Source organism: Ceratotherium simum, chromosome 16 (assembly GCF_057802395.1).
Source record: "Ceratotherium simum simum isolate JZ-2026a chromosome 16, ASM5780239v1, whole genome shotgun sequence".
Taxonomy (NCBI): domain Eukaryota; kingdom Metazoa; phylum Chordata; class Mammalia; order Perissodactyla; family Rhinocerotidae; genus Ceratotherium; species Ceratotherium simum.
This window is the reverse complement of record NC_141915.1, coordinates 36,365,245-36,387,290: the sequence shown is the minus strand read 5'-3', so window position 1 is coordinate 36,387,290 and position 22,046 is coordinate 36,365,245. Positions and strand designations below refer to the sequence as shown.

At 56.4% G+C, this 22,046-nt stretch overlaps 1 protein-coding gene across 1 annotated transcript; it reads left to right on the top strand.

Annotated features, from left to right (window-relative positions):
* Positions 1 to 10,378: 10,378 nt before the first annotated feature.
* Positions 10,379 to 16,080, top strand: DLX4 (distal-less homeobox 4). Its single transcript, XM_004434669.3, has 3 exons — positions 10,379 to 10,873; positions 14,259 to 14,455; positions 14,860 to 16,080. Exons 1-3 carry the CDS (start codon positions 10,609 to 10,611, stop codon positions 15,100 to 15,102), a joined length of 705 nt encoding a protein of 234 aa, XP_004434726.1. The 5' UTR covers positions 10,379 to 10,608; the 3' UTR covers positions 15,103 to 16,080.
* Positions 16,081 to 22,046: the final 5,966 nt, after the last annotated feature.

The following is a 22,046-nucleotide window of genomic DNA, read 5'->3' as shown; positions in this document are numbered from 1 at the left end:
ATTTCAAGTGGTAAATATTATTAACTCCATTTTACAGATGAGAAAAACGAGGCTCAGAAATTCTAAGCCACCTCTCCAAGCAGCAGAACTGGGATTCAACCTACTGCCACCCGCTCCGGAGCCCAGGCTCCCGACCACTTCTTAGAACATCCCTCAGTTTCTGCTCCAACGCCTCAGTGACGGGGACTCTCAAACACTTACTGAGGACAGATTGTACACTCACACGCTGGAGGACGCGAAGCTCAAAGAGAGGTGAAACTGCCCCCCAGAATGCCTTATTCCAGCAGAGGAAACGAGATGGGAAATAATCCCTCCGTACAAAGCAGAAGGAGTTGGTGCCTGAAATGGGTGGAGACTGCACCATTTTGGAAAGCTCTAATTATTAAAAATGTCTTCCTTCGATTGAACCTAAATCTACATTCCTCCGACTTCCATTTGGTTCTCAGCATTCCAGCCTCAAAAGTCACACGGAATTAGTCTGACGCCCTTCATGCTTTTGCAGTCAATTCTCACGTCCCCACAGCCTACTTCCCGTGGGGCCGGTTGCCTTAATTCTCTCCATGTCTCCATGTCTTGACTCCTGTCACTGTATTACCCTCCTGCAGAGATCGGGGCTTCACCCCCCACATTGGCCAGAGACCCCCCCCAGGCCTGTGCAACAGCCAGTGTTGACAGCTCTGTCCCTCTCTCCTCCTTCACCCATTCAGAGACAGTTGGGCTGCTCTGGAAAAACCCAGAGAACCTCCAAGTCAGGAGGTTGGTGTTCCAATCCCAACTCTGCCACTTAATTGCTTGCGCAATGTTGGGCAAGGCCCTGAGGTGCTCTGAGCATTGGTTTCTTCATCTGTGAAATGGGGACGGCAATTCTTGCCCCACCTGACCGGGTGGTGAGGATTAGCTGAGATTCTCTGTGCGAAAGTAGTCCACATGCTGCTGAAGGGGCAGACCCTCACAAGTGTCCCTGTACTTAGGAGGAGCTGAGGGTGGTTTCAGGATTAGCTGTGGGATGAAGGCTGCCCTGAGCACCTCAGCATGCAGGGCACAGTGCCAGACGCTGTGAGGATGAGGAGCTGAGGAAGGCTATTTCTCTCCTGAGAAGGACACTTCCAGCCACCACTGAGTCCTCTGGGAACAAAAGCGTTTCAATCAGGTGGGCTCTGGTACCCTCCAGGTAGATTAAGTGATGGGGACAGGCATATCCCTTGTGAGTGAGCCGAAAGAACCAACAGAAAGGGGAAGGGGAGCTAACATACATGGAACACCTACTGTGTGCCAGTCACTTGGAGTAATTCACTGAATCTTCACAACCCTGTGAGGTCGGGGTTATTATGTCCATTTCACAGATGAGGAAACTGAGGCACAGGGAAGTTTTATTTGCCCAAGTCAGTAAGGTGTGGAGGCAGGATTAGAATTCAGATCTACCTGGCTCCCAAGCTGCTGTGCTTTCCATGGCACCTGGCTGTGCCAGGATCTAGGGAGATGCTATCATTTAGGCCTCTTGTCCTAAAGAAGTATCGGAAGGGGAGGGAGAGAGAAGGGGCCCTTTGGCAGGAGCCTACCTCCAGAATGTCACCCTATGGCCTCCTGTATCACCTTGCTCCTGGGATGTCTCATAAATGTAAGCAGAGGTCACTGTTTCACCCATCCTCATTCACCCATTCACTCCCTGTATACTGAGCATTCATCACATTCCTAGCCTGTGCTGGACACTGCCTTCACCGAGGCGAAAGACCCCAGCCCTCCCCTCGTGCAGCCAACCCACTCAAGCATCTGAGAGGGACAATGCAGCTGAGCAGGTGGTCTAGGGAGACCAGAGAGGTGGTTACAGTCCCAGACAGGGATGTCAGGGGAGGATGTCTTAATCCACGAATTGTCCAGTGAGGAAAGCAAGAATCCTGTGTACAGGATGATTCCACTCATGTTAAGTTCATCAACAGGTGAAAGTAAGCAGATCCAGGTGATGAAACTGTAAGGAAAAGCAGGGAGGTGATTAATACAAAAACTGGGATTCCTAGGTGGAGGAGAGGATTATGATCCAGGAGGGTCCCTCAGGGAGGCTTCTAGGGGGCTGGCAGAGTGCTATTTCTCAACCTAGGTATCTAGTTTATAAGTATTCCTTAACTGTGTGTGTGTGTATTGTAATTCACTCTTCTTTATATATTTTTTCCACAATGTTAACACCCAGAAATTGCCAAATTCACTGTTGGGTGGGACAGAGGCTAATCTCCCACAGCGCCCCACACAGAACTGTACCAGCAGGTGCTTATAAAGAGAGTACTGAATTGCAGTGAGTTTTGAAGGAGCTGGAAGTGGGGTGCATGGTCCAGCCAGACGGGAGGGGTGCGGCCTCAGGTCTAGAGACAAGAACTCACTTACTGAAGTTCTTGAGGACCGAGAGGATTAAAGGCATCTTTAATTCTGTCTGGATACCTGAGGGTCAGCAGTTCCCCAAATGGAGCCCCAGACTCCAGAATTAGCTTCCTCTTGCCTCAGCCCAGCACCAAACCATAGAGTAGTACCAAAAGCACTGAGTCAGAAGGCCCGCATTGGAAATCCAGCTCTGGACACACTTGGCCAGGTTTTCCCTGGTAAAGCACTTCACGACATGGGCCTCAGTGTCTTCATCTGTAAAATGGGGCTAATAAACCACCTACTTCACAAATTACTATGAGGCCCCAGTGAAGCGACAAATGTGAAAATGCTTTAGGGAATGCCATGTGTGTTGTAGAGTTATAAACATCATATTACCCAGGTATTCTTCCTGCCTTCGCCATTTTGCAAGGAGGGCTCAGAATAAAGCCAACTCTGACTTAGAAAATCCCCAACCCCAGCCTCCCAGGTCCTCGGGTTTGTGATTTTCTGAGCCTGAGCTTCAGGGTGATTCCCAGAGCAAGTTCCCCAAGTTGGAGGAAGCGCAGCTGGGGAGGCGGCATTCCAGGCGGCAAGTCAGAGGGTGAGTCAGGGCTAGGGCGGCCCTCCCCCCTCCCCTGGCTCTTGGCTAAGGGCCCAGGCTGTGTAACTCTCATTTGCATATATCTGCATATATGCAAGTTTCACCTGTGCACCCTGGCAGGGCCCAGGGGAAAGACACCTGTGTAGGGGCTCGAACCCAGGGTGGCTGGCTGCCTGCTGGAGCACCCAACCTCGAATCTTAGGCCCTCCATCCGCCCATCAAACGCCTGAATCTCTGAACCAAACACATGGCTTCTTCCCAGGGCTCCTCCAGTTGCCCAGGCCAGGAACTTCAGAGTCATTCTTGTCTCTGCCCTCTTCCGGTACAGTCACCAGGCCCAGTAGAATTTTCTTTGAACCAGTCTTCTCACGCTTCCCTCCTTTCCATTGCTTCTGCCACCAACCCACCCGGCCCTCCCGCCTCACTTCACACATGACCTATTTGCAACAGCCTCCTAACTAGGCTCTCTGCCACCTGACTCTTCCCTTCTCAACCCACTGTGGTACCCAAGATGCTCCCAGGAAGCCTCTTGGCTCCCATCCTGGTCTCCCACCACCACCCACGAGCCCCATTCTAAGATCTTGGTTGGCGTTCCAGGCCCTCCACAGTGTGGAACCTCCTGACTCTCAGTCTCAGCTCTTTCCCCACTTTCTTACCTTCCAACCAAGTGGGTATAGACCCTACATACACCTTTTCTGTGCCTTAGTCTCCTCATCCGTAAAATGGGGGTTAGTAATAGGACTCCCTTGTGGGGTTGTTTGAAAATTTCAATGAGGAAATGCACGTGAAGCATAGTATACAAGCCCACAATAAATAGCAGCCGTTGTTGATATTATTACTTCTCCTACCACCATTCCACAGAGGGCATTCCTCTCCTGGGGTCCCCCCTTCCTCGTCAGCCCTCCCACTTGCCCTTGCTGAGTGGTGCTTTGCCAGGTAACACAACTCCATGGAGTTACGAGGACAAGCTGGCCTGGGTTCCAATTCTAGCTTTTAGGCAAGTTACTCACCCTCATTGTGCCTCAATTTCCTCATCTGTAAAGTGGGGATAATATGGATACTTACCTCACAGAATTCATGTGATAAATGAAATGATGCGTGTAAGAGCTTAGCATAGTGCCTGTAACACAGAAAACACTTAATAAGTGTTAGCTACTATTATCACTATTATTGTGTTACCCAAGACACAGGGCCTCAGATCACGGCTGCTCCTCTTATCCTCCAAAGGCTCTGGAAGGTTCCTTAGAGGTGTTTCTAGGAACAATGCCTCCATCTGGATCCTCCTGTGCCTCAGACAGCCAGAGAATCATTACCTGCCCACCCCCTTTCCTGTGGACAGCAGAGGGGGCAGCCAGTGCTCCACTGGGTTGGCTGGTGGTTGGGGGTGGGGCTGAGCTTCCACCTCCCACTAGTTCCGGGGCACATGCCACCCGGAATTTGGGCTGGGGAGGGCTTGTCTGCCCCAGAGTTTGGGGGCCATCCCTCAGCCAAGGTCCAGCCTGGACAGGTGTGGATCAGCCCACAAGTTGAGTGGGGTCTTGGGAGGAGGGGAGGGGCACACTGATCTGAGAAGGTGGAAAGCTCATCTTAGTGCCCCTCCGAGGCCGTGACCAGCGCACAGCACCCACCCCACCCACCAAGTCCCAACCCTCTCCCTTGACTGCCGACTTCCGTGTCTTCCAGCCTGTTCCAGGCAGCCGTTGATGAACTTCCAGTGTGTGATCCTTTTCCAGGGGGAATTAATGGGGGTGATTGACGGCAGAGGGCAGATGTGGGAGGGAGGAGGTGAGAGAACCACCTCCCCCTCCTCAAACGGACCCGAGTGGGCCCGGCCCCTCCTCTCGGCCTAGCGCCCCCGCCCCTCATTGCAGAGCCGGGTGGGGGAGGGTTTGGAAGAGAGGGGAAGAGTGGGGGTGGGATGAGTTGCCTCTCATCCCCCCGCCATTCTACCCTCCCCCGACACCCCAGCCTGACGCCCTGAAGCCCCTGAGCCCAATGCGGTGGTGCCCAGAGGCAAAGGCTGCGGGTTTTGTTTTTTGGTTTTTGATTTTTGTTTGTGATTGTGATTATTTTTCTCACTTTGGGGTCAGGAGGTACGGGTGCGTCTGCGGCGCCCACGTGGCGGTCCCGCTCTCCTCCCCAAGGCAACAGTCCCCTCACTTTCCCAGGCCCAGCCCAGCAGAGGTAAGGCTGTTCCCGTCTCCCGCGCTCCGCAGCCCAGATCAGGATTCGGGGACCCGACCTACCCTTTTCTTATGAAAGAAGAAGAGTCCAGACCTCCAAAGGGTCTGGTCGGGGAGTCAGAAAGTGAAACCAGTAACCCCACCCGTGTAGACCTTCCGCCGAATCGAGGGCGTCCGGAGGGTCGGCGCGAGTAACGTGTTTGCATGTGTACCTGTGTGGTGGTTGTATGCTGTGTGTTGTGTATGTGCGATGTGGTTGTGTATGTGCTGCGCCTATGGAGTGTGTGCTGCGGCTGTTCGGTTATGGGAGTATGAGTCTGTGGTGTGCGTCTGTGTTCGGTGCTATGTTGTGTGCGCCCGTGCCCACACCCGCTTCGCTGGTGCCGGCTAGATGCACATCCCCAGTCCCGCCACGTCCCACCTCCGGCTTCTCCTGGGACCAGACGATGGAGACCTCGGCGGAACGCCCTAGTTTCCGTGTCGGGGTATGGAAAGGTCTGAAGAACCCGGCCGAGCTGTCTTCGTTCGGGGCGCGGCGGATTCGTTGCAGCCGGGTTGGCCGCGGGGCCTCCCGCCAGCTCTCCGCGTTCCCCCCGGGCGCCTGGCGCGCCGTCCCGCGGTCTGTCTGGCAGGCTCTGGGCGCGGCTCTTCCCTCAGGCCCCCCGGGTCTGAGGCTGTGACACCCGGCCGAGAACTCCCAGCGCCTCCGCGCCCCCTCCCCGGGCCATTTCCCGCGTCCGCGCTCCACCAAGTCCAGCCGCCTGGCTCCCTCGCCGCGCAGAGCGGCGCCTCCAATGCACCTACAAAGCCGCTCCAGTTTTCACTAACCGTTTTCATAGGGGCGGGGGAGGGGGGACTTGGTCTAAGAGTGGTTCGTAGTTTTTAACCTGTTTGGTGACTTCACATATACATGTACTTTAAACGTCCCAGTCAATCCCAAATAGAAGAATTTTGCTGGGGCGCAGGCTGAGATTTGGAAATAAAGCAAAGACGATGTGGGGAGAGTGTCGCTGAGGACGGAGCCGGAGACCCTGGGGGGGAGCCTGCCCGCCGAGCTGTGTCAGCATCCCTAGGTGGCGCTGACCCCAAGGCGTCTCCCCTCCCCCTCCCCTGACAGCGTCTCCAAAGTTATCTGGAAAATGAAGCGAGAACGCCAATCACAGAGCGAGCCCTCCCGGGAGCGTGGAGGTGAGTGCAAATCGAAGTGCACGGCCGGGCTGGTGGTGACCTCAGTAACCAGCCCGCCGCCCCGCTTGCGCCAGCGCTTAACTGCTCGATCAGAAAGAAGAAAAGAGATACAGTAATTCAGAATTTCAGGAAAAGTCAAATTGGAGTGAGTGGGGGACGAAGGCCTCTACAGACCCTTCCCCGGCCTTGTCGACTGTGGGGGCTTTAACCACCGCGCTAGGGGCCGAGCGGAAGGAGGAATCCTCACCCCCCACCCTCGCCAAACGAATTATTCACAGTTTCCCCAAACCTAGTTACTACGAAAGCTCCGCCAAATCGGACTTAAATTCCGCTGAGAACAGACAAAACTAAACTAAAATTTCGTTTGGGGACGGTGGGTGGTATGGAGGAGAAAGAGGGCGGATGATCTCGCAGTGGCCTCCGAGGGCCCAGGACTCGGGGCGCGGTGGAATCTACTCCCCTGGGCAGATCCATGCAGGTGCTGCGTGGAGAACGTGCACCGGGTTACAGACCCTGGAGCCCGACTCTAGTCGAAGACACACACCCTTTGCTCAGGAGCATGCAGCCCGCTGGGTACGGAGCCCAGGGACTGTGCGGAAAGCCCCAAGCACCCCCGGTGTTTCGGGTGTCGGAAAGGGGCACTGGTTTGGATGGAGTTCCCGGCTTCAGGGGAGCGTCCGAATTCACTCCGGGTAACCTCAAGCAAGGCATACATCCCACCGTCGCCGGCACTTATTCTGCGTGAAGAATCGTTACCAGATCCGGCGGGATTGCGTTTGCCCGGCGACTTGCGAAGAGCCTGCAGACCACCGCGCTCTGCGCAGATGTATCAGGTCCGGTCGCCACACCTCCGCTGACTCCCGAGACTGCGGCGGCGCGGTGTCCCCCCGCTCGGGACCCGCGGTCGGCTCCCAGGGCCTCACTTAGGTGCTGGGGAGCTCCAAGCAGACCCCTTTCGCTAAGGGAGAGGACCTGCGTGAGAAAGCTGCGAGAGCCACTTTTAGCTTTTGTGACAAGCCAGAGGCTGAGATATTATTGGTAGAGACAGGAGAGAGTTAGTTCGTTTTGTTTTGCCTGCCTACTTCCCCTCCTCCTCCTCCTCCAACTCCTCTTCCTCCTTCTTCTTGGTTTTATTACTTTTTAGGATTTTGGTTTTTGCAATTCATTCTAAAGGAAATGACCAAGGCTTGGAGGTTTTAAGTGCAGCTCCCTTGTTTTATCACTTCTGGAGAAAATGAGACCCAAAGACGGGAAATGGCCGACCCAGCCCATCACACAGCCACTGAGCTGGGATGAGAACCCAGGCCTCAGGCCTCTCAGGCCAGCCCTCCCTCCCCTCTGAGCAAACACATATTTACAGCCCTTCCTATCCCCCATCCCCATCCCTTCCTCCCTTCCCGACTCTCCTCGCAGGCTCTGAGGTTGGTGAAATGGACTCTGCATCTGAGGAGACTGCTTTGGAGGTTTCCCACCAGGTGCCCCAGCTCTGCACCCTCCAGCACATGGAAGGAGGGAGCCCTGAAGAGGGAGGTGATGATGGAGGGAGAGGTTTCTTCATTTGTAAACTGGGGGAAATAACATTACCTACTTGCCAGGTTTTTTGTGAAGATCCACAGGGCTTGGATGTTGTGTTTCATCAATTCTAAAGGACTCCAGGGTGTTTGCTATCTCTGCATGGGGTTGAGGATCCTGCATGAGTTCAGCGAAGCCCCTTGAGAGTTTAGGAGAGGCTCTCACTATGGCTCTTCTAGCTTTGGAGGATGTCAAAAATCAACTACAACAGATGCCTTCCAGAAAACCCATCCCTGCCCTTTCTTCCTAGGTCCAGCACGGAAAGGTCTCTGGGTACATGGTCCCAGGAGGAAGTGTCCTTCCAGCCATCCTTTCAGTTCCATCTCAAAAGCACCTCCTTTGTGAAATCTTCCCTCACAGCCAACCCCACCCCCAAGATCATTCTCTTCCTTTGGTGCCCCTTGAGATGCTGTCCTTGGAACCCACCATGGCACTGTTGTGTGGCTGCCACCCTGCAGAAGATGATGGTAGAAAGGAAGGTTTGGAAGGATATATCCTTGTAAGTTCATAGCCCCAGCTCTAAGGAGGTGGTGGCATGGCTGGAGTTGGGTGAGAATGGGGGAAAGGTGGTCCCAAGTGGAAATAGCATTTCTCAACTGAGCAAAACCTGCGTACCCTGTTGGATGAGAACGGAGTGGGTTCTTCAGCTACCCAGAGAGTAGGGGATCCGTTACAGAGCGCCATCTCCTGAAGCTCCAAGGCTTCATGGTGGAGAGCTCAGAGCCAAGTGCCAGGGGACTGTTTTCTTGGAAAGACTCATCTCTGTCCATTCCGCGGGGGAGTCCGGGTTGCTCTTCCTCCCTGGGGGATACCTGACTGAGGGGCGTTCAACCACCTTGTACGCCCCTTTGATCTTTCTGTCTCTCCAAGGAGGCCTGAGCCTGGCCACCCCTCAGTTCTTTCTCTTAGTCTTCTAAGCTTCTGTCGTTCTCTGATAGTCATCCTCTCCCACGCCCCAATTCTAAGACGGCTACCTTCACTCTGAGCTCTGATGAGAGCGCATGTGTGTGTACAAACATGAATATGCCCATCGGAGTTGCATACTCAGGTGGGAGAAGGTGCATGGGTATGCCGGGGAATCTGTGAGGACTGGTGGGTTTGGGGGTGTAACTATCTCTGTCCTAACATGAAGCAGCTTAGATGTGTGTGGACAGGTCTCTCTCATAGGGTGGGTACACATGCATAAGTGTTTATATGCTTGGATTTTTCTGTATTTTCGAGTGTGTACACCAGCAATTTGACTTGCGTAGTCGTGGGTCTGTGTACGAGCCAGGAATAGTGCTTTTATTCAGGGATATTGCTCTTCATCTCTGGGTCTGTAGACAGGTATACATCACAGCCTATACTCTTGTATTTGTAGATCCGTTCATGGAGGGATGCTAATGTGAACATTGGTGTAGACACCTGTGTGTTGGTATATGCGAGTGTATATGTTGTATTTAAGAATGGAGTCTCTGTGTAGTTGTGTACCTGTGGCCATAGATGCTTGTATACGTGGACACCTGCCCATCGAGGCCTTGGGTACCAATGTTTAGAGGCAGGTGTTGTACACAGACTGCAAAATGCCACCACTGAGACTGGCCTGCTGTATTTCCTGCGCCCTCCGCGGAGCCATCAAACTGGACTCGCCTCTCACTCCCGGATTTTGTCCCGGTTCGTCCAAGGCTTCAGCCTCACCAGGCGCCAGGAAAGGCGAGGCGCCACTTGGGCAAAAGCCCAGACGGCGTATCCCTCCTACGGCCTCGGGGGCCTGCAGGAGCCGCGGTGTCGCAACCAAACCCGGGCCCCCGCCGGAAGCGGAAGCCAGGACGGGGGGCGGTGAGGCGCAGTCACGGCGGTCGCGGCGTGCCAGGCCGAGGGCGCCCCGCGGGGGCGTGCGCGCCGCGCGCGTGCGTGGCAGGCTGGGCGCCGGGCGGTACCTCCCGGGACCGAGCGTCTGTTTACCAACAAACTGCCGGCGCTCGACAGCCACGCATTCCGACGCGCTGAATAAGCTGCGGGCACTGGCTGTCTGGCCTCGACTCTCCTGCAGCTCCGTGGCGGCAGGATCACAACCGCAGTGCAGATCCCCGAGAGCTGGAGTGCGCGACTGCAGGTTCCCCGCGTCCCCGAAGCCACAGCGCCTCCGCCGCGGCTCTGCTCCCCTCGCCCCTTGACCAGTCCAGCCCCGCCAACTCCCTCGCGCTTCTGCCGTTATGACCGAGGTTCTCAGACTGCCCCAATCGCCCTGCAACCTCGGCACCTCTCTCGGAGAGGACCCCAAGATAGCTGGGCCTGGAGCGTGCGCACCGCCCTCCTCCCATCTCCGGGTTCTGAATTTCCCTACCTCGGGCTGCCCCGCGGGGCGGGCCCCGGCACCAGGCCTCCGTGAGGTCACCGCGTGCGGTAGCCAATCCACAGCGTCTAAGTGGGCGGGGCCCCCGTCGGGTCCCAGGAACAGAACCCAAGAGCTAGAAGAGGGGGGCCCCATGGATTTAGGGGGGAGGGTAAAAGCCATGGGGGGCACCCCCCCGGAACCCCTTTCCCAGGCGCGCGCTCTCCACTGGAAGAGGCGCAGAGAGACATTTTCCCCCGGATCTTAAGTGTGGGGGAGGCTGGCTGGGGGGCTCATCTGGCCCCAGCGCCTGAGTCTCGGAAAAGAGAGAGTTGGCGGAGGGAACAGACTACGTGCCGGGCCATGGCCTAGGCTCTTTGGCCCCGGCCCCGGCCGCAATGACCTCTTTGCCTTGCCGCCTCCCTGGCCCGGACCCCTCCAAAGCCGTCTTCCCGAACATCGCCCCCGTCCCATCGGTAGTGGCTTCCTACCAGCTTGGCCTGTCCCCCGCAACCGCAGCCGCCTCCGATTTGCCCTACTCTGGGCCGTATGGCCACCTCCTGCCCTACCCCTACACCGGGCCGGCGACCCCCGGAGACTCCTACCTGCCCTGCCAGCAATCCGTGGCGCCCTCTCAGCCGTCTCAGCAGGAGCGGGAGGCAGGTAAGTCCGGCCACGGCAGCTCTTCCCACCTCCGGGGTCCTGCTCCTGTGCGCCCCTAAACTTCGTCCTCGTCTGGTTGGGCGCAGCTAGCGGGATTCAGACCTTACTCGGATTCCACTAGGATCTGGGGGTGGGGGGAGGGCGAAGGGATGGGGCGGGAGACAAGGGGGAGGGGCAGGGGCGAGTTGATCTAGGTCTCCTTTCTAGACAGACCTGGTTTCGATTTGCAGTTGTGTGAAGCCGGGCGGCAGGGCTCCCTACCCCACCCCCTGGAGCAGCGAGGTTGTGTGTACCTACGTGTAACGGAAAACTGAAACAATCCAGATGTGGGTGTGGATGGCTAGCCCCTTCCCAGGGATTCTCTCCATCGCGCACTCCTTCCCTTCCCCATGTCGCTTTTCTCTGCGTTTGTCTTGTCTCAGAAAGCAGTGTTCAAGCCAAACTGACAAATAGAAATCAGGTGCCAGCTGGAGGGCAGTAGAAGTGGGGCTTATTCGGGGTCCCTTCCCCTCTCCCCCAGACCGAACCCAAAAGTGCCTGATGGAGAGGGAAAGCTGGCCTGGCAGAATCTGGGGCTAGGAGCTCACCATCCACTGTTCTGAGAATGTAGCCACAGATGGGTCTGGCAATCTCTCATTGTAGACCTCCGGTGTTCCAGCCACAGAAGCAGGCCAACCCTGTCATCTCCACCCCTTGCCTTTGGGGTAGGTTAGGCCCCAGTTCCCATTGCCTGGAGCAACTTTGAGCTCCTGAGAAAGTGCTTACTGGAAGGCCTCAAAGAAGCCAAGGAGCTAGCCTGTCTTCCTGGTCCTGGTCCTTGCAGAGGCAGAACCCATGCAACCCTATACATACACCCATCTGTACTGGCTGGGGCTTAGACCTCCGGTCCCCTGCACTCCCTGCCCCCACCTAATTGCCCCCACAATTGTCTTTGGCACAGTTTCCTCCAAGGGTGCACATCCACTGAGGGACTTCTCCCTCCTTTCCCCTGTTACTCCACTGCGACACGTGACCTTATAAACATCAGAGCCAGAATTGACCCTAGAGATTTGGGAGCTCAACCTCCTTGATGTACAGATGGGCAAACTGAGGCCCAAAGAAAGGGTGTGCATGGGTCAAAGACGCAGCCTGTTTTCCAGGCTCTTGGCCCTTGCATATTGACTTTCACTGCATGGGACCAGAAAAGAGGATTTTAGGATACTTTCTCAGAGCCTCCAAAATTTAACTGCCTTCGGTGCCAGAACTGGGGCTGCCTCTCCTGGCTGCTGGGTCTATCGTTGGAGTTGGGAGGGGGGGTTTCTACAAATGATCTAGTTTCTACAAATGAATCCCTTGGACTCTTCCCTTCAGTATATGCCAGTATGGGACGTGTGTGTGTAGTGGGATGGGAATAAGATAACCTTGTCTTTGAGAGAATTGTTAAGTGGGGTTGGAATTTGCCGTTCTGTCTTCCACACTCCTTGCCTTCCCTTTGCTTGGTCTAAGGACAAGGGAGTGGAGAGTTCTTTACGGAAATTCCCCGGATCCAACGAAAACCGCTGTGTCCTTAGACTAGATTGTAGCATTTTTCTACTGAAACTGGTGGGTTTGGCCCACTCTAGGTTGAATGATGGTGGTATGAGGGCTTGGGGTCCTCCTTTTCCCCCACTCTATGTCCACCACCGCCTCAGGGAGAGGTTTGGCTCCAGGTGAGCTGGGTGCCCCCACCGCAGTGAGCCTGCGAATGCGGACGTGCCTCGAGGGAGGCCCTCAGGCTGCATAATGGGGACCAAGGCAGATCCAGTTTGACTGGCCGCACCTGGTGTGGAGAAAGACAGATGTCGGGGAAGGAACTTGGAGGGGTTTGGTGGGAGAGTTAGGGGCGGAGGGCTGGGAGAGTTCAGTCGCCCGGGCTGCCTCCCCGCTCTCTCTGCGTCACCGTCCGCAGCGCGTGGTCCACGCAGCCAGAGAGGCGCGGGTGGTCGCTCCGCTGCCAGCCCGGGGCTGTGAGCAGTAGGGTCGAAGCAGGGGAGGCCGGACAGGCGCGGGCGGGAGCGGAAACCCAACGGTTTTTCTGGGAATTGGCTGAGGCGGGGGTCGAAGGGGGTGGATCTGAGAGGCCCGAAGCGCCGGAGGCCACGGGTGAGGGATGCGGGGGAGGTGAGGGCAACTGGTCACCGCAGCCGGCCACGGGCGGGGACCCTGACATGTGTGGAGTGAGCCCCGTGAGAGGAAGAAGGCAGAGGGCAGGTGGGGGACGCGGGCCGACACCAGCCCCGTCTGGGCACCCGGGCCAAGCGCTCTCGGCTGGTGTGGCCCTGCAGACCCGTGTGGAATGCGGCGAACATTGCCCTAAACCCGGGGGCATTTCGGCCGCTTGCTCCACCTCTATCCTACCATCTGCATGGAATGGTCTCGGGTGTCCTGGTAGCGAGCGTGGCACAGGTTGGGGCTGCCCCGATTGGAAGAGAGGAACCTCTCGCACCACCCCCCCTTTGCAATCTGGGGCCAGGCTGTTCCGTGGCCGAGATTCCTTGAGAGGCTGGGCCCAGGGGCAAGAGGTGACCAGATCTCCAGCGGCGGCACCACAGCGGGATCCAGGAGCGGCCCGAGGGCCTGCGCTGCTGCTCTCCAAACCCGGGTCACCATCCCTGCTAGCCGGGGACCGCTCTGTGAGTGCGGCCGGGCGGAGGGGGCTGCCCCACACTGAGCCGGCTTTTAGGTTCCCTGAAAGCCGTCTCCCCCCGCCAGCCGGCCACGGGGGAGATAAGAGATGGTCGCTTTCCTTGCAGGGTGTGCGTCAGGAGAGGGGCGGCCCCTTAGAGTTAGCGAGGCGATGGCAAACCCTGGGGGCACTGTCCACGCTCTGACGCTGGGAGGGGTGCTCATCTTGGTGTTCAAGGCCCGCTCAGCCCGGGCCCGCCGATTCACCCCTCTTCCGGCAGCGGGGAAGCTGCCTCGCAAACACTGTCTAGGGCCTCTGAGCATTGCTTTTGAGTTCCCTGCGCCTGGAATGCCCTTCCCCCGTCACCTCCAGGCCTCTGTCCAGCCCCGGACCAAGCCTTTCTGTCCCGCCCCACCCCTAGCTGGCGCCGCCGCACCCTCCTGAACTCTGACCTCCTGCCTCAGGCGCCGCCCGTACCCTCACTCCGGCCCTTGGTGCTTCCTTCCTAGGGTCGCAGGACCCATGAGAGTGGGAGCTCCCTGAGGGCAAGAACTGCGTCTCGTACCACGTGGCGCGCGGTGGACGTGGGGTTCGAAAGGCGCGGGAGCGCGGGGTAGAGAAAGGCCGAGCCAGGTGCCTGCGCTTTTTGCTAATCCGAGGCCGCCATGCAAACGAGATGCAAATGAGCCTGTGAAACTGCGCGTCCGACCCCCTCACACGCCGTCTTGTGCCGCCCCCCAGGCTCCGAGAAGCCGCCACTGTCCCCGGAGCCCTCGGAGCGGCGCCTGCAGGCCCCGACCAAAAAGCTCCGCAAGCCGAGGACCATCTACTCGAGCCTGCAGCTGCAGCAGCTGAACCAGCGTTTCCAGCACACGCAGTACCTGGCGCTGCCCGAGAGGGCTCAGCTGGCCGCGCAGCTGGGCCTCACCCAGACGCAGGTGTGAGACCCATCCTTCCTGCCCGCTCACCGACCCCACGTGTGCTCTCTGGGAACCCACCCCCCGGTGTGAACGACTGATGAGTCCCCTAGCCCTGCTGTCACAGTTCTCCAGGGTGTGTTCATAGCTGGCCCTCAGTAAGCTGGGGGAATGTGTTAAAAGGTGTGTGTGTGTGGGGGGGGTGCAATCCAGGTAGAGGAGGGTACCCAGATTGGAAACACTGTGTCCTAGCTCAGAGGCAGGAACTGGGTGCTTCAGGGTCTCTGGAGGACCGCAGCAGATGTTCCCAACCTCTGCTCTTCTCCTGGAACTGCTCCCTACCCCTGGGTCCCTTTCCCTCCGTCATACTCTTCCACACATATACTTCTTCTGATCTTCCATTCTTTCCCCTCTTCTCCCCAAAGGTAAAGATCTGGTTTCAGAACAAACGCTCCAAATACAAGAAGCTCCTGAAGCAGAACTCTGGGGGACAGGAAGGGGACTTCCCTGGGAGGCCCCCCGCCCTGTCTCCCTGCTCCCCACCCCTTCCATCCCTCTGGGATCTACCCAAGGCAGGGGCCCTGCCCCCCGGTGGCTATGGCAACAGCTTTGGAGCCTGGTATCAGCATCACTCCCCAGATGTCCTGGCTCCACCTCAGATGATGTGAGTCTGGGGAAGGGCGAGTTGGGCCCCCAGCCCTCCTACAAAAGCCCAGGACCCAGCCCACCTGCACCCCTTCTGGGCTGGGAGGAAACCAGCTCCAGATGGGTTTTCTCAGGAGGATGAGGAGCTAGAGAAAAGGGATGGGGTGGAGTCCTGTCCGCCTTGCCCGGTAACCCAAACAGCCTAATCAATGACTTCGGTCTTAACCACTGCCCCCACCGTTACCATGGACTGGACACCTTCCCTCCAGCTGGTCAAGGCTCTGGAGAGAGAGTCATTGGCTGCACTTCAACCTGTTCCCAGGACCCCTAGCCTTGCCACCCCTTCTGTGAATGGACTGCAGTCCCACCATAGTCTGGGGTCAAACCAGCAAGAAACACTGTTTTTTTTTCTCTTCGTGTGCCTTGGGCCTTGCCCAACCCATTGGCGAGCAAAAGCAGAAGTGAAGTGGACGTCCAGAGTCTTCCAGTTGACCACCAGTGGGTCCCACCCACCGACTTTTCTTGGAGGTCAGCCCATTATCCCCATAATTGATATACCTGCTCACCGTCTTGTGAGGTAGCAGGGATGCCGAAAATGTGGAGTTTTGTGGACCTATGGGTAATTTATGCTCTCTTCCTAAAAAAGCCCTCTTTTCCCCATGTCTACACACTTTTGAGTAGATAATGGATCCAATTATCATATAATTCAACCAGTATTTATTAAGAGCCTGTTCCCCACCCCTAATACCTAACAAAACCACAAGCACAGGCTCGGAAACCCAGTAGGGTAACACTTTGGGGAGAATGGGGACAAATGGGCTTTCTGGATGAGTGTAGATGGAGACACCTCCAAATAGATAGCGTGGGCCTGGCAATTCATCTCCTAACAGCTGTCTCTGTCCAAAGGAACTGCTCATATTTATAACCAGTCTGACTAGCATCCCCCCAAGATCTTACCATCCCCCATACCATGAGCTTCCAGAGATTAAAGTTTGTACAAAAACCTGTGCCCTGGCTGTGAGGTGTGTTTCCTGACTTCTGGGGCCAGTTGCTCATCTCTCTCTTCTCTCCCGTCTGACTCTTCCAGCATTGAGCTAGAGGTACTGGACCCCAGTTTTGCCTCTACCACTAACTAGTTATCTGGTTCTAGTTCTGGAATGTTCTAAAAACATCCATGTTTTCATATGCTCCACTGTGAAACTGGAAGATGCTGATGCTGGGAATGATCCTCACCAGCAGAGTCTCTCCTGACCCAGTCCTGGAGGAGCCGGGCACCTCACAGCTCCTCTGCCTCACCTGGAGCCCAGGGAGAGCCCTTGCTCACTTTGGGAGAGGACATGACCACTGGGCCAGTCCAGTCCTCCCCTGGGAGAAGTGTGCTCCTTGGGGTGGAATGGCCCAGCCCACCTAGGGGAAGGGGAAAGGGGAGGAGAAGAAAACTCCAGAAGGAACTGGACTTCTTCTCCATCCAACAAACATTTGTAGAGCCTCTGCTTTGTGTTAGATCCTGGGGATACCAAGGTGACGGAGGCAGACCCTGCGGGCTGATGGGGGAGCCAGACAAATGGCCAGATGCTTGTGTGGTGGGTGCTGGGCTGAGGGAAGTACAGAGGGCAGTACGGGCACAGTCAGGGGCTCCATCTCAGGTTCATGGCCACTGCACCCCACCCCACCGCACACAGCACCCCATGACAGGGGTGCCGAGAACAAGGGCTGCGAATAATTCAGGAATGCAGCCCAGCGTGGCACAAGGGGTTGGGGGAGGGGCCTCCAATTCCTGGCAAAAAGCTCCCAAATGGAGCATCCCTCTTACTGCCTAAACCTCTTCCCAGGCACTGCCATCTCAGGCCTGCCCCAGTCTGAAAAGCCCACTCAGGCACTTGGAGCCAACCCCGCTGGCCAGAGAGAGGCCACAAATGGAGTGATATATAGGGCTGGGGGTGGGGTGGTGGTGGTGAAATTCAGTGGAAGCCCCCCACCTCGAAGGAGGCCTGCAATCAGTCCTTCCCAGGCCCCATTCTGGGTCAGTGGCCACACCCTCTGCCCAAAACACACAGGGAGGGTTCTCCTGGGGATGGCAAATGGCACGACGACGTGGGCCAAAGCAAAGATCCCAGAGCAGTGAAGAAGGAGGGCGCCAAGAGGAGAAACACCCTCCTCTTCCCCTTCCTCCCCTCCAGTGCCATCCCCTGCCCCTACTCCCTGACCCCCGACACCCGACCCTCTGTGGCCCAGGCCCCAGAGCTCTCCTCTGGGTCTTCTCTGAGGCCACAGGCCCTGAGGGTGGCTGTTCCCTCCCACTGCAGGTTGCACACTCCTCTTTCCACAGACCCGAGATAAGATCTACCGCCCCATCTCGGAAAGCCTCCAAAGGCGAGATTAATTGGACAGCCCAACACTAGTCGCATCGTTAAAACAACAGCCCAGGTTGTAAAGTTAAGTAGCAGGAGTGTAATTACTCTCCCAGCCAGAGGCCAGCTGAGCTGACAGCACACCCCTTCCCTACCCCCATCCCTCTGCCCTTTCCAGGGCAAACGGGAGTCCTTTTCCACTTGAGAGCTGGTCCAGTTTCCCTGGGCTCCTGGGTGAGGATGGGACTGGAACCCCAGTGGAGCAGGTGTCCCGTCCCCCTCCCTCAAACCATCTGAGCTGTAGAAGGGGAACCTGTGGTTTCGTCCCATGAGGATGCCCCTCTGGGAAAACTGGGTCAAGAAGGGAATGGTTAAGAATGGGGGCCTTGGCATCCCAAGGTAGTCCCAGCTCTGCTGTGTGACTTTTGGCAAGCTGCTTAACCTCTCTCTGAGCCTCGTTTTTCTCCTCCTAAGATGGGAATACTAATAGGACCTGCTTCACAGTGTGGTTGTGATGATGAAATGAGATAGCGCTTGTAACATGTTTGACACAGTGCCTGGAACATAGTAAGCCCTTAGTAAATGGCATTTCTGGCTTCTGTAGGATTATCCGGGGGGAGAGGTCACAGCGAGGGTGAGTTCATACTGCCACCGCCATCCATTCACCTCTGCCTCTGGCCCACCTGCCTCTGAGGGTAGGAGAAGGAATGGGGCTGGAGACTGGAGAACTCCACACTCCCCTGGGCACCACCATTTGAGAGCAGGACCTAAAGGCAAGGGGCCGCAGCCCTGGGCATCTGAAATCAGCTGAGACTGGAAAAAGGAGACGGGGTCCGGGGCACATTCTCCTCCCCACAAGGGTCTCAGCCACAGGAAAGCTCACTTGGGGCTTCCCTTCCCTCTCCCCATATGCTATTTTAAGACATGCCCCCCATTTTCTCCCCCAACAAAATGAGATTCAATTAATTCAATTAAAGCAATTTTGGGAGCAGCTCCTGAAGGCTTTCAATGTGAGATAATTACAAGTAATTTGCTGCTGTGAAGAGGAAAAGGGCGCACGGGGTCTGGGGGGAAAGGAGGTAGCCCCCTCCCCACCAAAGGCACACAGACCTAGAGGGATTCCACACTGCAATCTTAACTGCCCTCCCATTGGCCAAATTACTTGCAGGTGGGAAGAGGGAGAATGTAGTGGTGGGAGGGGGCTGGGAAGACCCTGAGTGACAGACTGCCCCTCCCCCACCCCCACCCCCAAATACACGGTGCAAGGTAGGGGTGGGGAGCTGGTTGTTCCCCCTACAAAATGTCTGCACAGCCCTAGCAGCTGATTACTCAGCTCCAAACCTCATTTGGACTTTAGATGCCTGAACTTGCCTCTGGGATTGGATCCAGAGTCAATGGAATGTTATCTGGGTAGCTGAGGCCTGTGTAGACGGGGCCTTGGAGATCAAGGATTTCCCCAAACTTATAAGGGATGTAGATAGAGAGGAGAAAGGCCAGAGAAGGTGGACACTGACTTCCTGCTTCCAAAGAGGTGGTGATACACCCACTCTCTCTCCTCCCCTGATCCCATGCTTTCTGGTTCTGCCCGATGTCTGATCTCAATTCTTCCCCTTGTAATGGTGGCAAATCTCCTCTCAGCTTTCTGTCCTCAGGGCCGCTGAAGCCTCTTCCTTCAGAAAAGCATCCTGCAGGTGTTTCCCACCCCCAATTCGCCTGAGATAAACCTTTCCTTACTGGGGCTCATTTGGCCTGAGAGGAGGGGCAGGGGGAGTGATGGTGCTGAGAGGGAGACAGGCAGAAGCTAGCAGGCAGAGGCTGAGACAGAGGTGTGGGGATGGGCTCAGACCTCTGCAAACACCCCTCCAAACCCTGCCCACAAGGCTTTCAAGGGACTAGGATCCCCCTTTGTGTGGAAGCCCCTATTCTAGGAGGTGAGTAATGTTTTAACAATTATGGTGGAAAAGAAAAAGTCACTGACCCCAAAGTATTTTTTTCATATCTTCCCTTCTCTCCCATCTGTCCTTGCATCTCCCATTCCAAGGAGGGGTGAAGAAGAGGGGCACCTTCAGCTCTGGGTTCTCCCCACTCCAGCCCTCGCCCCACCCCTTCTCTGAGTAGCATGGCTGTTGGACCTGGGAGCCAGTGAGTCCCTGGGCCACTTCCGTCTCTCTTCTTCCAAGACAGAAAGCTTAGAGAGGGAAAATTGGCCGCCTCTCCAGGCCTCCCCTTCCCCCTTTCCTGGCCAGCTCAGGTGGGTTCCAAAGAGGGAAATTAAAGACCCTTCCACCCCAAACCTCAAAATACAAAGGCCCCAGACAAATGCATGGAGGCAGGCAGATGCAGGGACCCGGGCACAGGACCCGGTAAGTGCACACACATTTCCACAGAAGAAGTTGGACGCACAGGCAGGCAGACACACACAACAGCATACACGGAGTGGGCAGAGCCGCACAGATAGACACATTTGAGCACACGTGCATGAAGCCTTCCCATGGCTGTACATGGACCTATACAGAGAAATACACTCACAGGTTATATACTCACAGAGAGGAGCACAACACACAGGAATGCACCAAGAAGATGCACAGGGACTTAAACACATGCGGAAACAGACTGAAACATACCCAGAAATACACAGACCAGCTTCCCTGTGTGTGAGTGTGTGAGTGTGTGTGTGTGTGTGTGTGTGTCAGGGGAGGACAGGTCCCTTTCTCTCTATCCCGTTCTTCTCCTGCCCCTTCTCATTCCCACCCTTTTTCCTGGCTCTCCATCTCCTATTTTCTGGGAATGTTTCCCTGGTGAGCGGTTGGGGAGGGAGACTGAATGGACACAGAAACCCGGTAATTGTGTTATGACTTTATTTTCTTTGTTCATTGAAGCCTTGCATCCTTTTCCTGGGCTCTAGCAAAAGCTCCTGTCCCAGCCTCTCCTGGCATGTCCCATGGCTCCCAGAAGTGGCCATCGATTCCAGCCCTGGCACAGGAACTTGAAGGCTGTCTTCTCAGATGTCTCCACTGATCCCTCTGCTCCCCTGCCCAGACAGCAACTCTGGCATCAGGGAGGGAGGGCGGGGGGCCTGAGATCACAGGGTAGTGAGGAGAGCACTGCTCTTCTACTGCTTGCTGTGTGACCTTGGGCAAGTTACTACCCTCTCTGAAGCTCGGATAATTTCTCTTGCCAAATCCCCTGTGTGTGTGTGTGTGTGTGTCTGTGTGTATGGGTAGGGGTTGATATGTGTCCACCACCACTATCTACTCCAGTTTTTGGCTTTGTAAGGCAGAGCCTGTCCCCCATCAGATTGGAGGCCCCCTGAGTACAGGGCTTTGCTTCCCCCATCAGGGCACATGCAGTCTGCAGCTCTTTCCAACCCCATAGCTTGATGACTCTCAGTACTCAACCCCACTGGCATCCTGGGGGACATGTCTGGCCAGCCTAAAAAAGGAAAGGGGTTGGCCCCAAGCATCCTCCAAACATGAAGGTTTCTGATTCAGCTCCTCACAGTGCCAGGCCTTCAGCCTCTGTGGCCCAAAAATGGAGCGATGACTTCATTTCCAGGGGAGGGTGCCACTCTCTGTGGAATATATGTGGAATATATTCCTCTCAGCTTCATGTGAACCATCCCCTTTCAGAGTTTGGTTGAATTTGGGGTCAGATGGAAGGAAGACCCTTTGGCCAGCCTGAGGAATGCCACTGGCCTGTGGACCCCACTCTCTTACCCTCCTCGCTTCAAGCTGACGGATAACATACAGGCCAAATCCTGAGGGCCAGAGCATGGCATCCGGACTATCCCCCTCAGATCACGAGGCTCCCCGGGGGGTGTCATTCTTCCCCGACTCTGCTCAGGAAACTGCTTGGCCAAGAAGCCAGCCTCCTTGATCACTTTCTCTGTCCTGTTTTGCCTGATCCCCTCAGGACTCGTATTCCTCCCTCAGACTGGAGGTTGCCGGAGAGCAGGGCACTGGCCTCCTCTCTCAGACTCGGGGCTCCCCCCTCAGTGGTTCCTTCCTCGGCCTGATCACCCCTCCCCCAACTCTGGGGCTCCCACTCTCTATGGGGTGGAGGGCTTCAGTGTGTGGGGTTGGACAGAGGACTAAGAGTGGATGGGGGCATGTGACCCTTGCCCAGGTCCCACCCTGCCCACTGCCCACCGTGCCCGCCACAGAGCCACTAGCCCACTCCTTTCAGGCTGGACCCAGGAGCGGCTGTCTCTGTCTCTGCAAGCTGGGGCCTGCTGCAAACTCCTCCTCCCAGCCCTGGAGCCACCGGGAATTCTTTGCTCCAACAGATCCTGGGGGAAGCCAGACTGCGGGAGGTTCCTGACATGTCTCTGCTGGGCTCCTGTCACATTCCCCAAGCCCAGGGGGATCAGCTGGATCCACCAGTGCAGGCTTCTTCCACCCCGGTGACCTCCTCAGTCCTCCTACCTCCCTCTCCAAGGCCAGAATCTGGGACTCACCCCTGGCTTTGGGTCCCTCCCACTCCCAGCCCCTTGGCAGCCCCATCTGAACAATAAGCATTATTCCCTCTGGTCCCTTGAAAAATAAAATTTGTCTCCTCCTCCAGGGAGACTCATGGAGTGTCTAGAAGGCAGACACGCAGCTGAGAGGCCTTGGGCA

What these genes read in the sequence shown, in the direction of transcription:
- DLX4 (XM_004434669.3), top strand. Translation starts at nt 10,609, where the DNA reads ATGACCTCTTTGCCTTGCCGCCTCCCTGGCCCGGACCCCTCCAAAGCC. An exon ending in TCAGCAGGAGCGGGAGGCAG is followed by an intron (nt 10,874 to 14,258) that starts GTAAGTCCGGCC and finishes GCCGCCCCCCAG; the next exon opens with GCTCCGAGAAGCCGCCACTG. An exon ending in TGGGCCTCACCCAGACGCAG is followed by an intron (nt 14,456 to 14,859) that starts GTGTGAGACCCA and finishes TTCTCCCCAAAG; the next exon opens with GTAAAGATCTGGTTTCAGAA.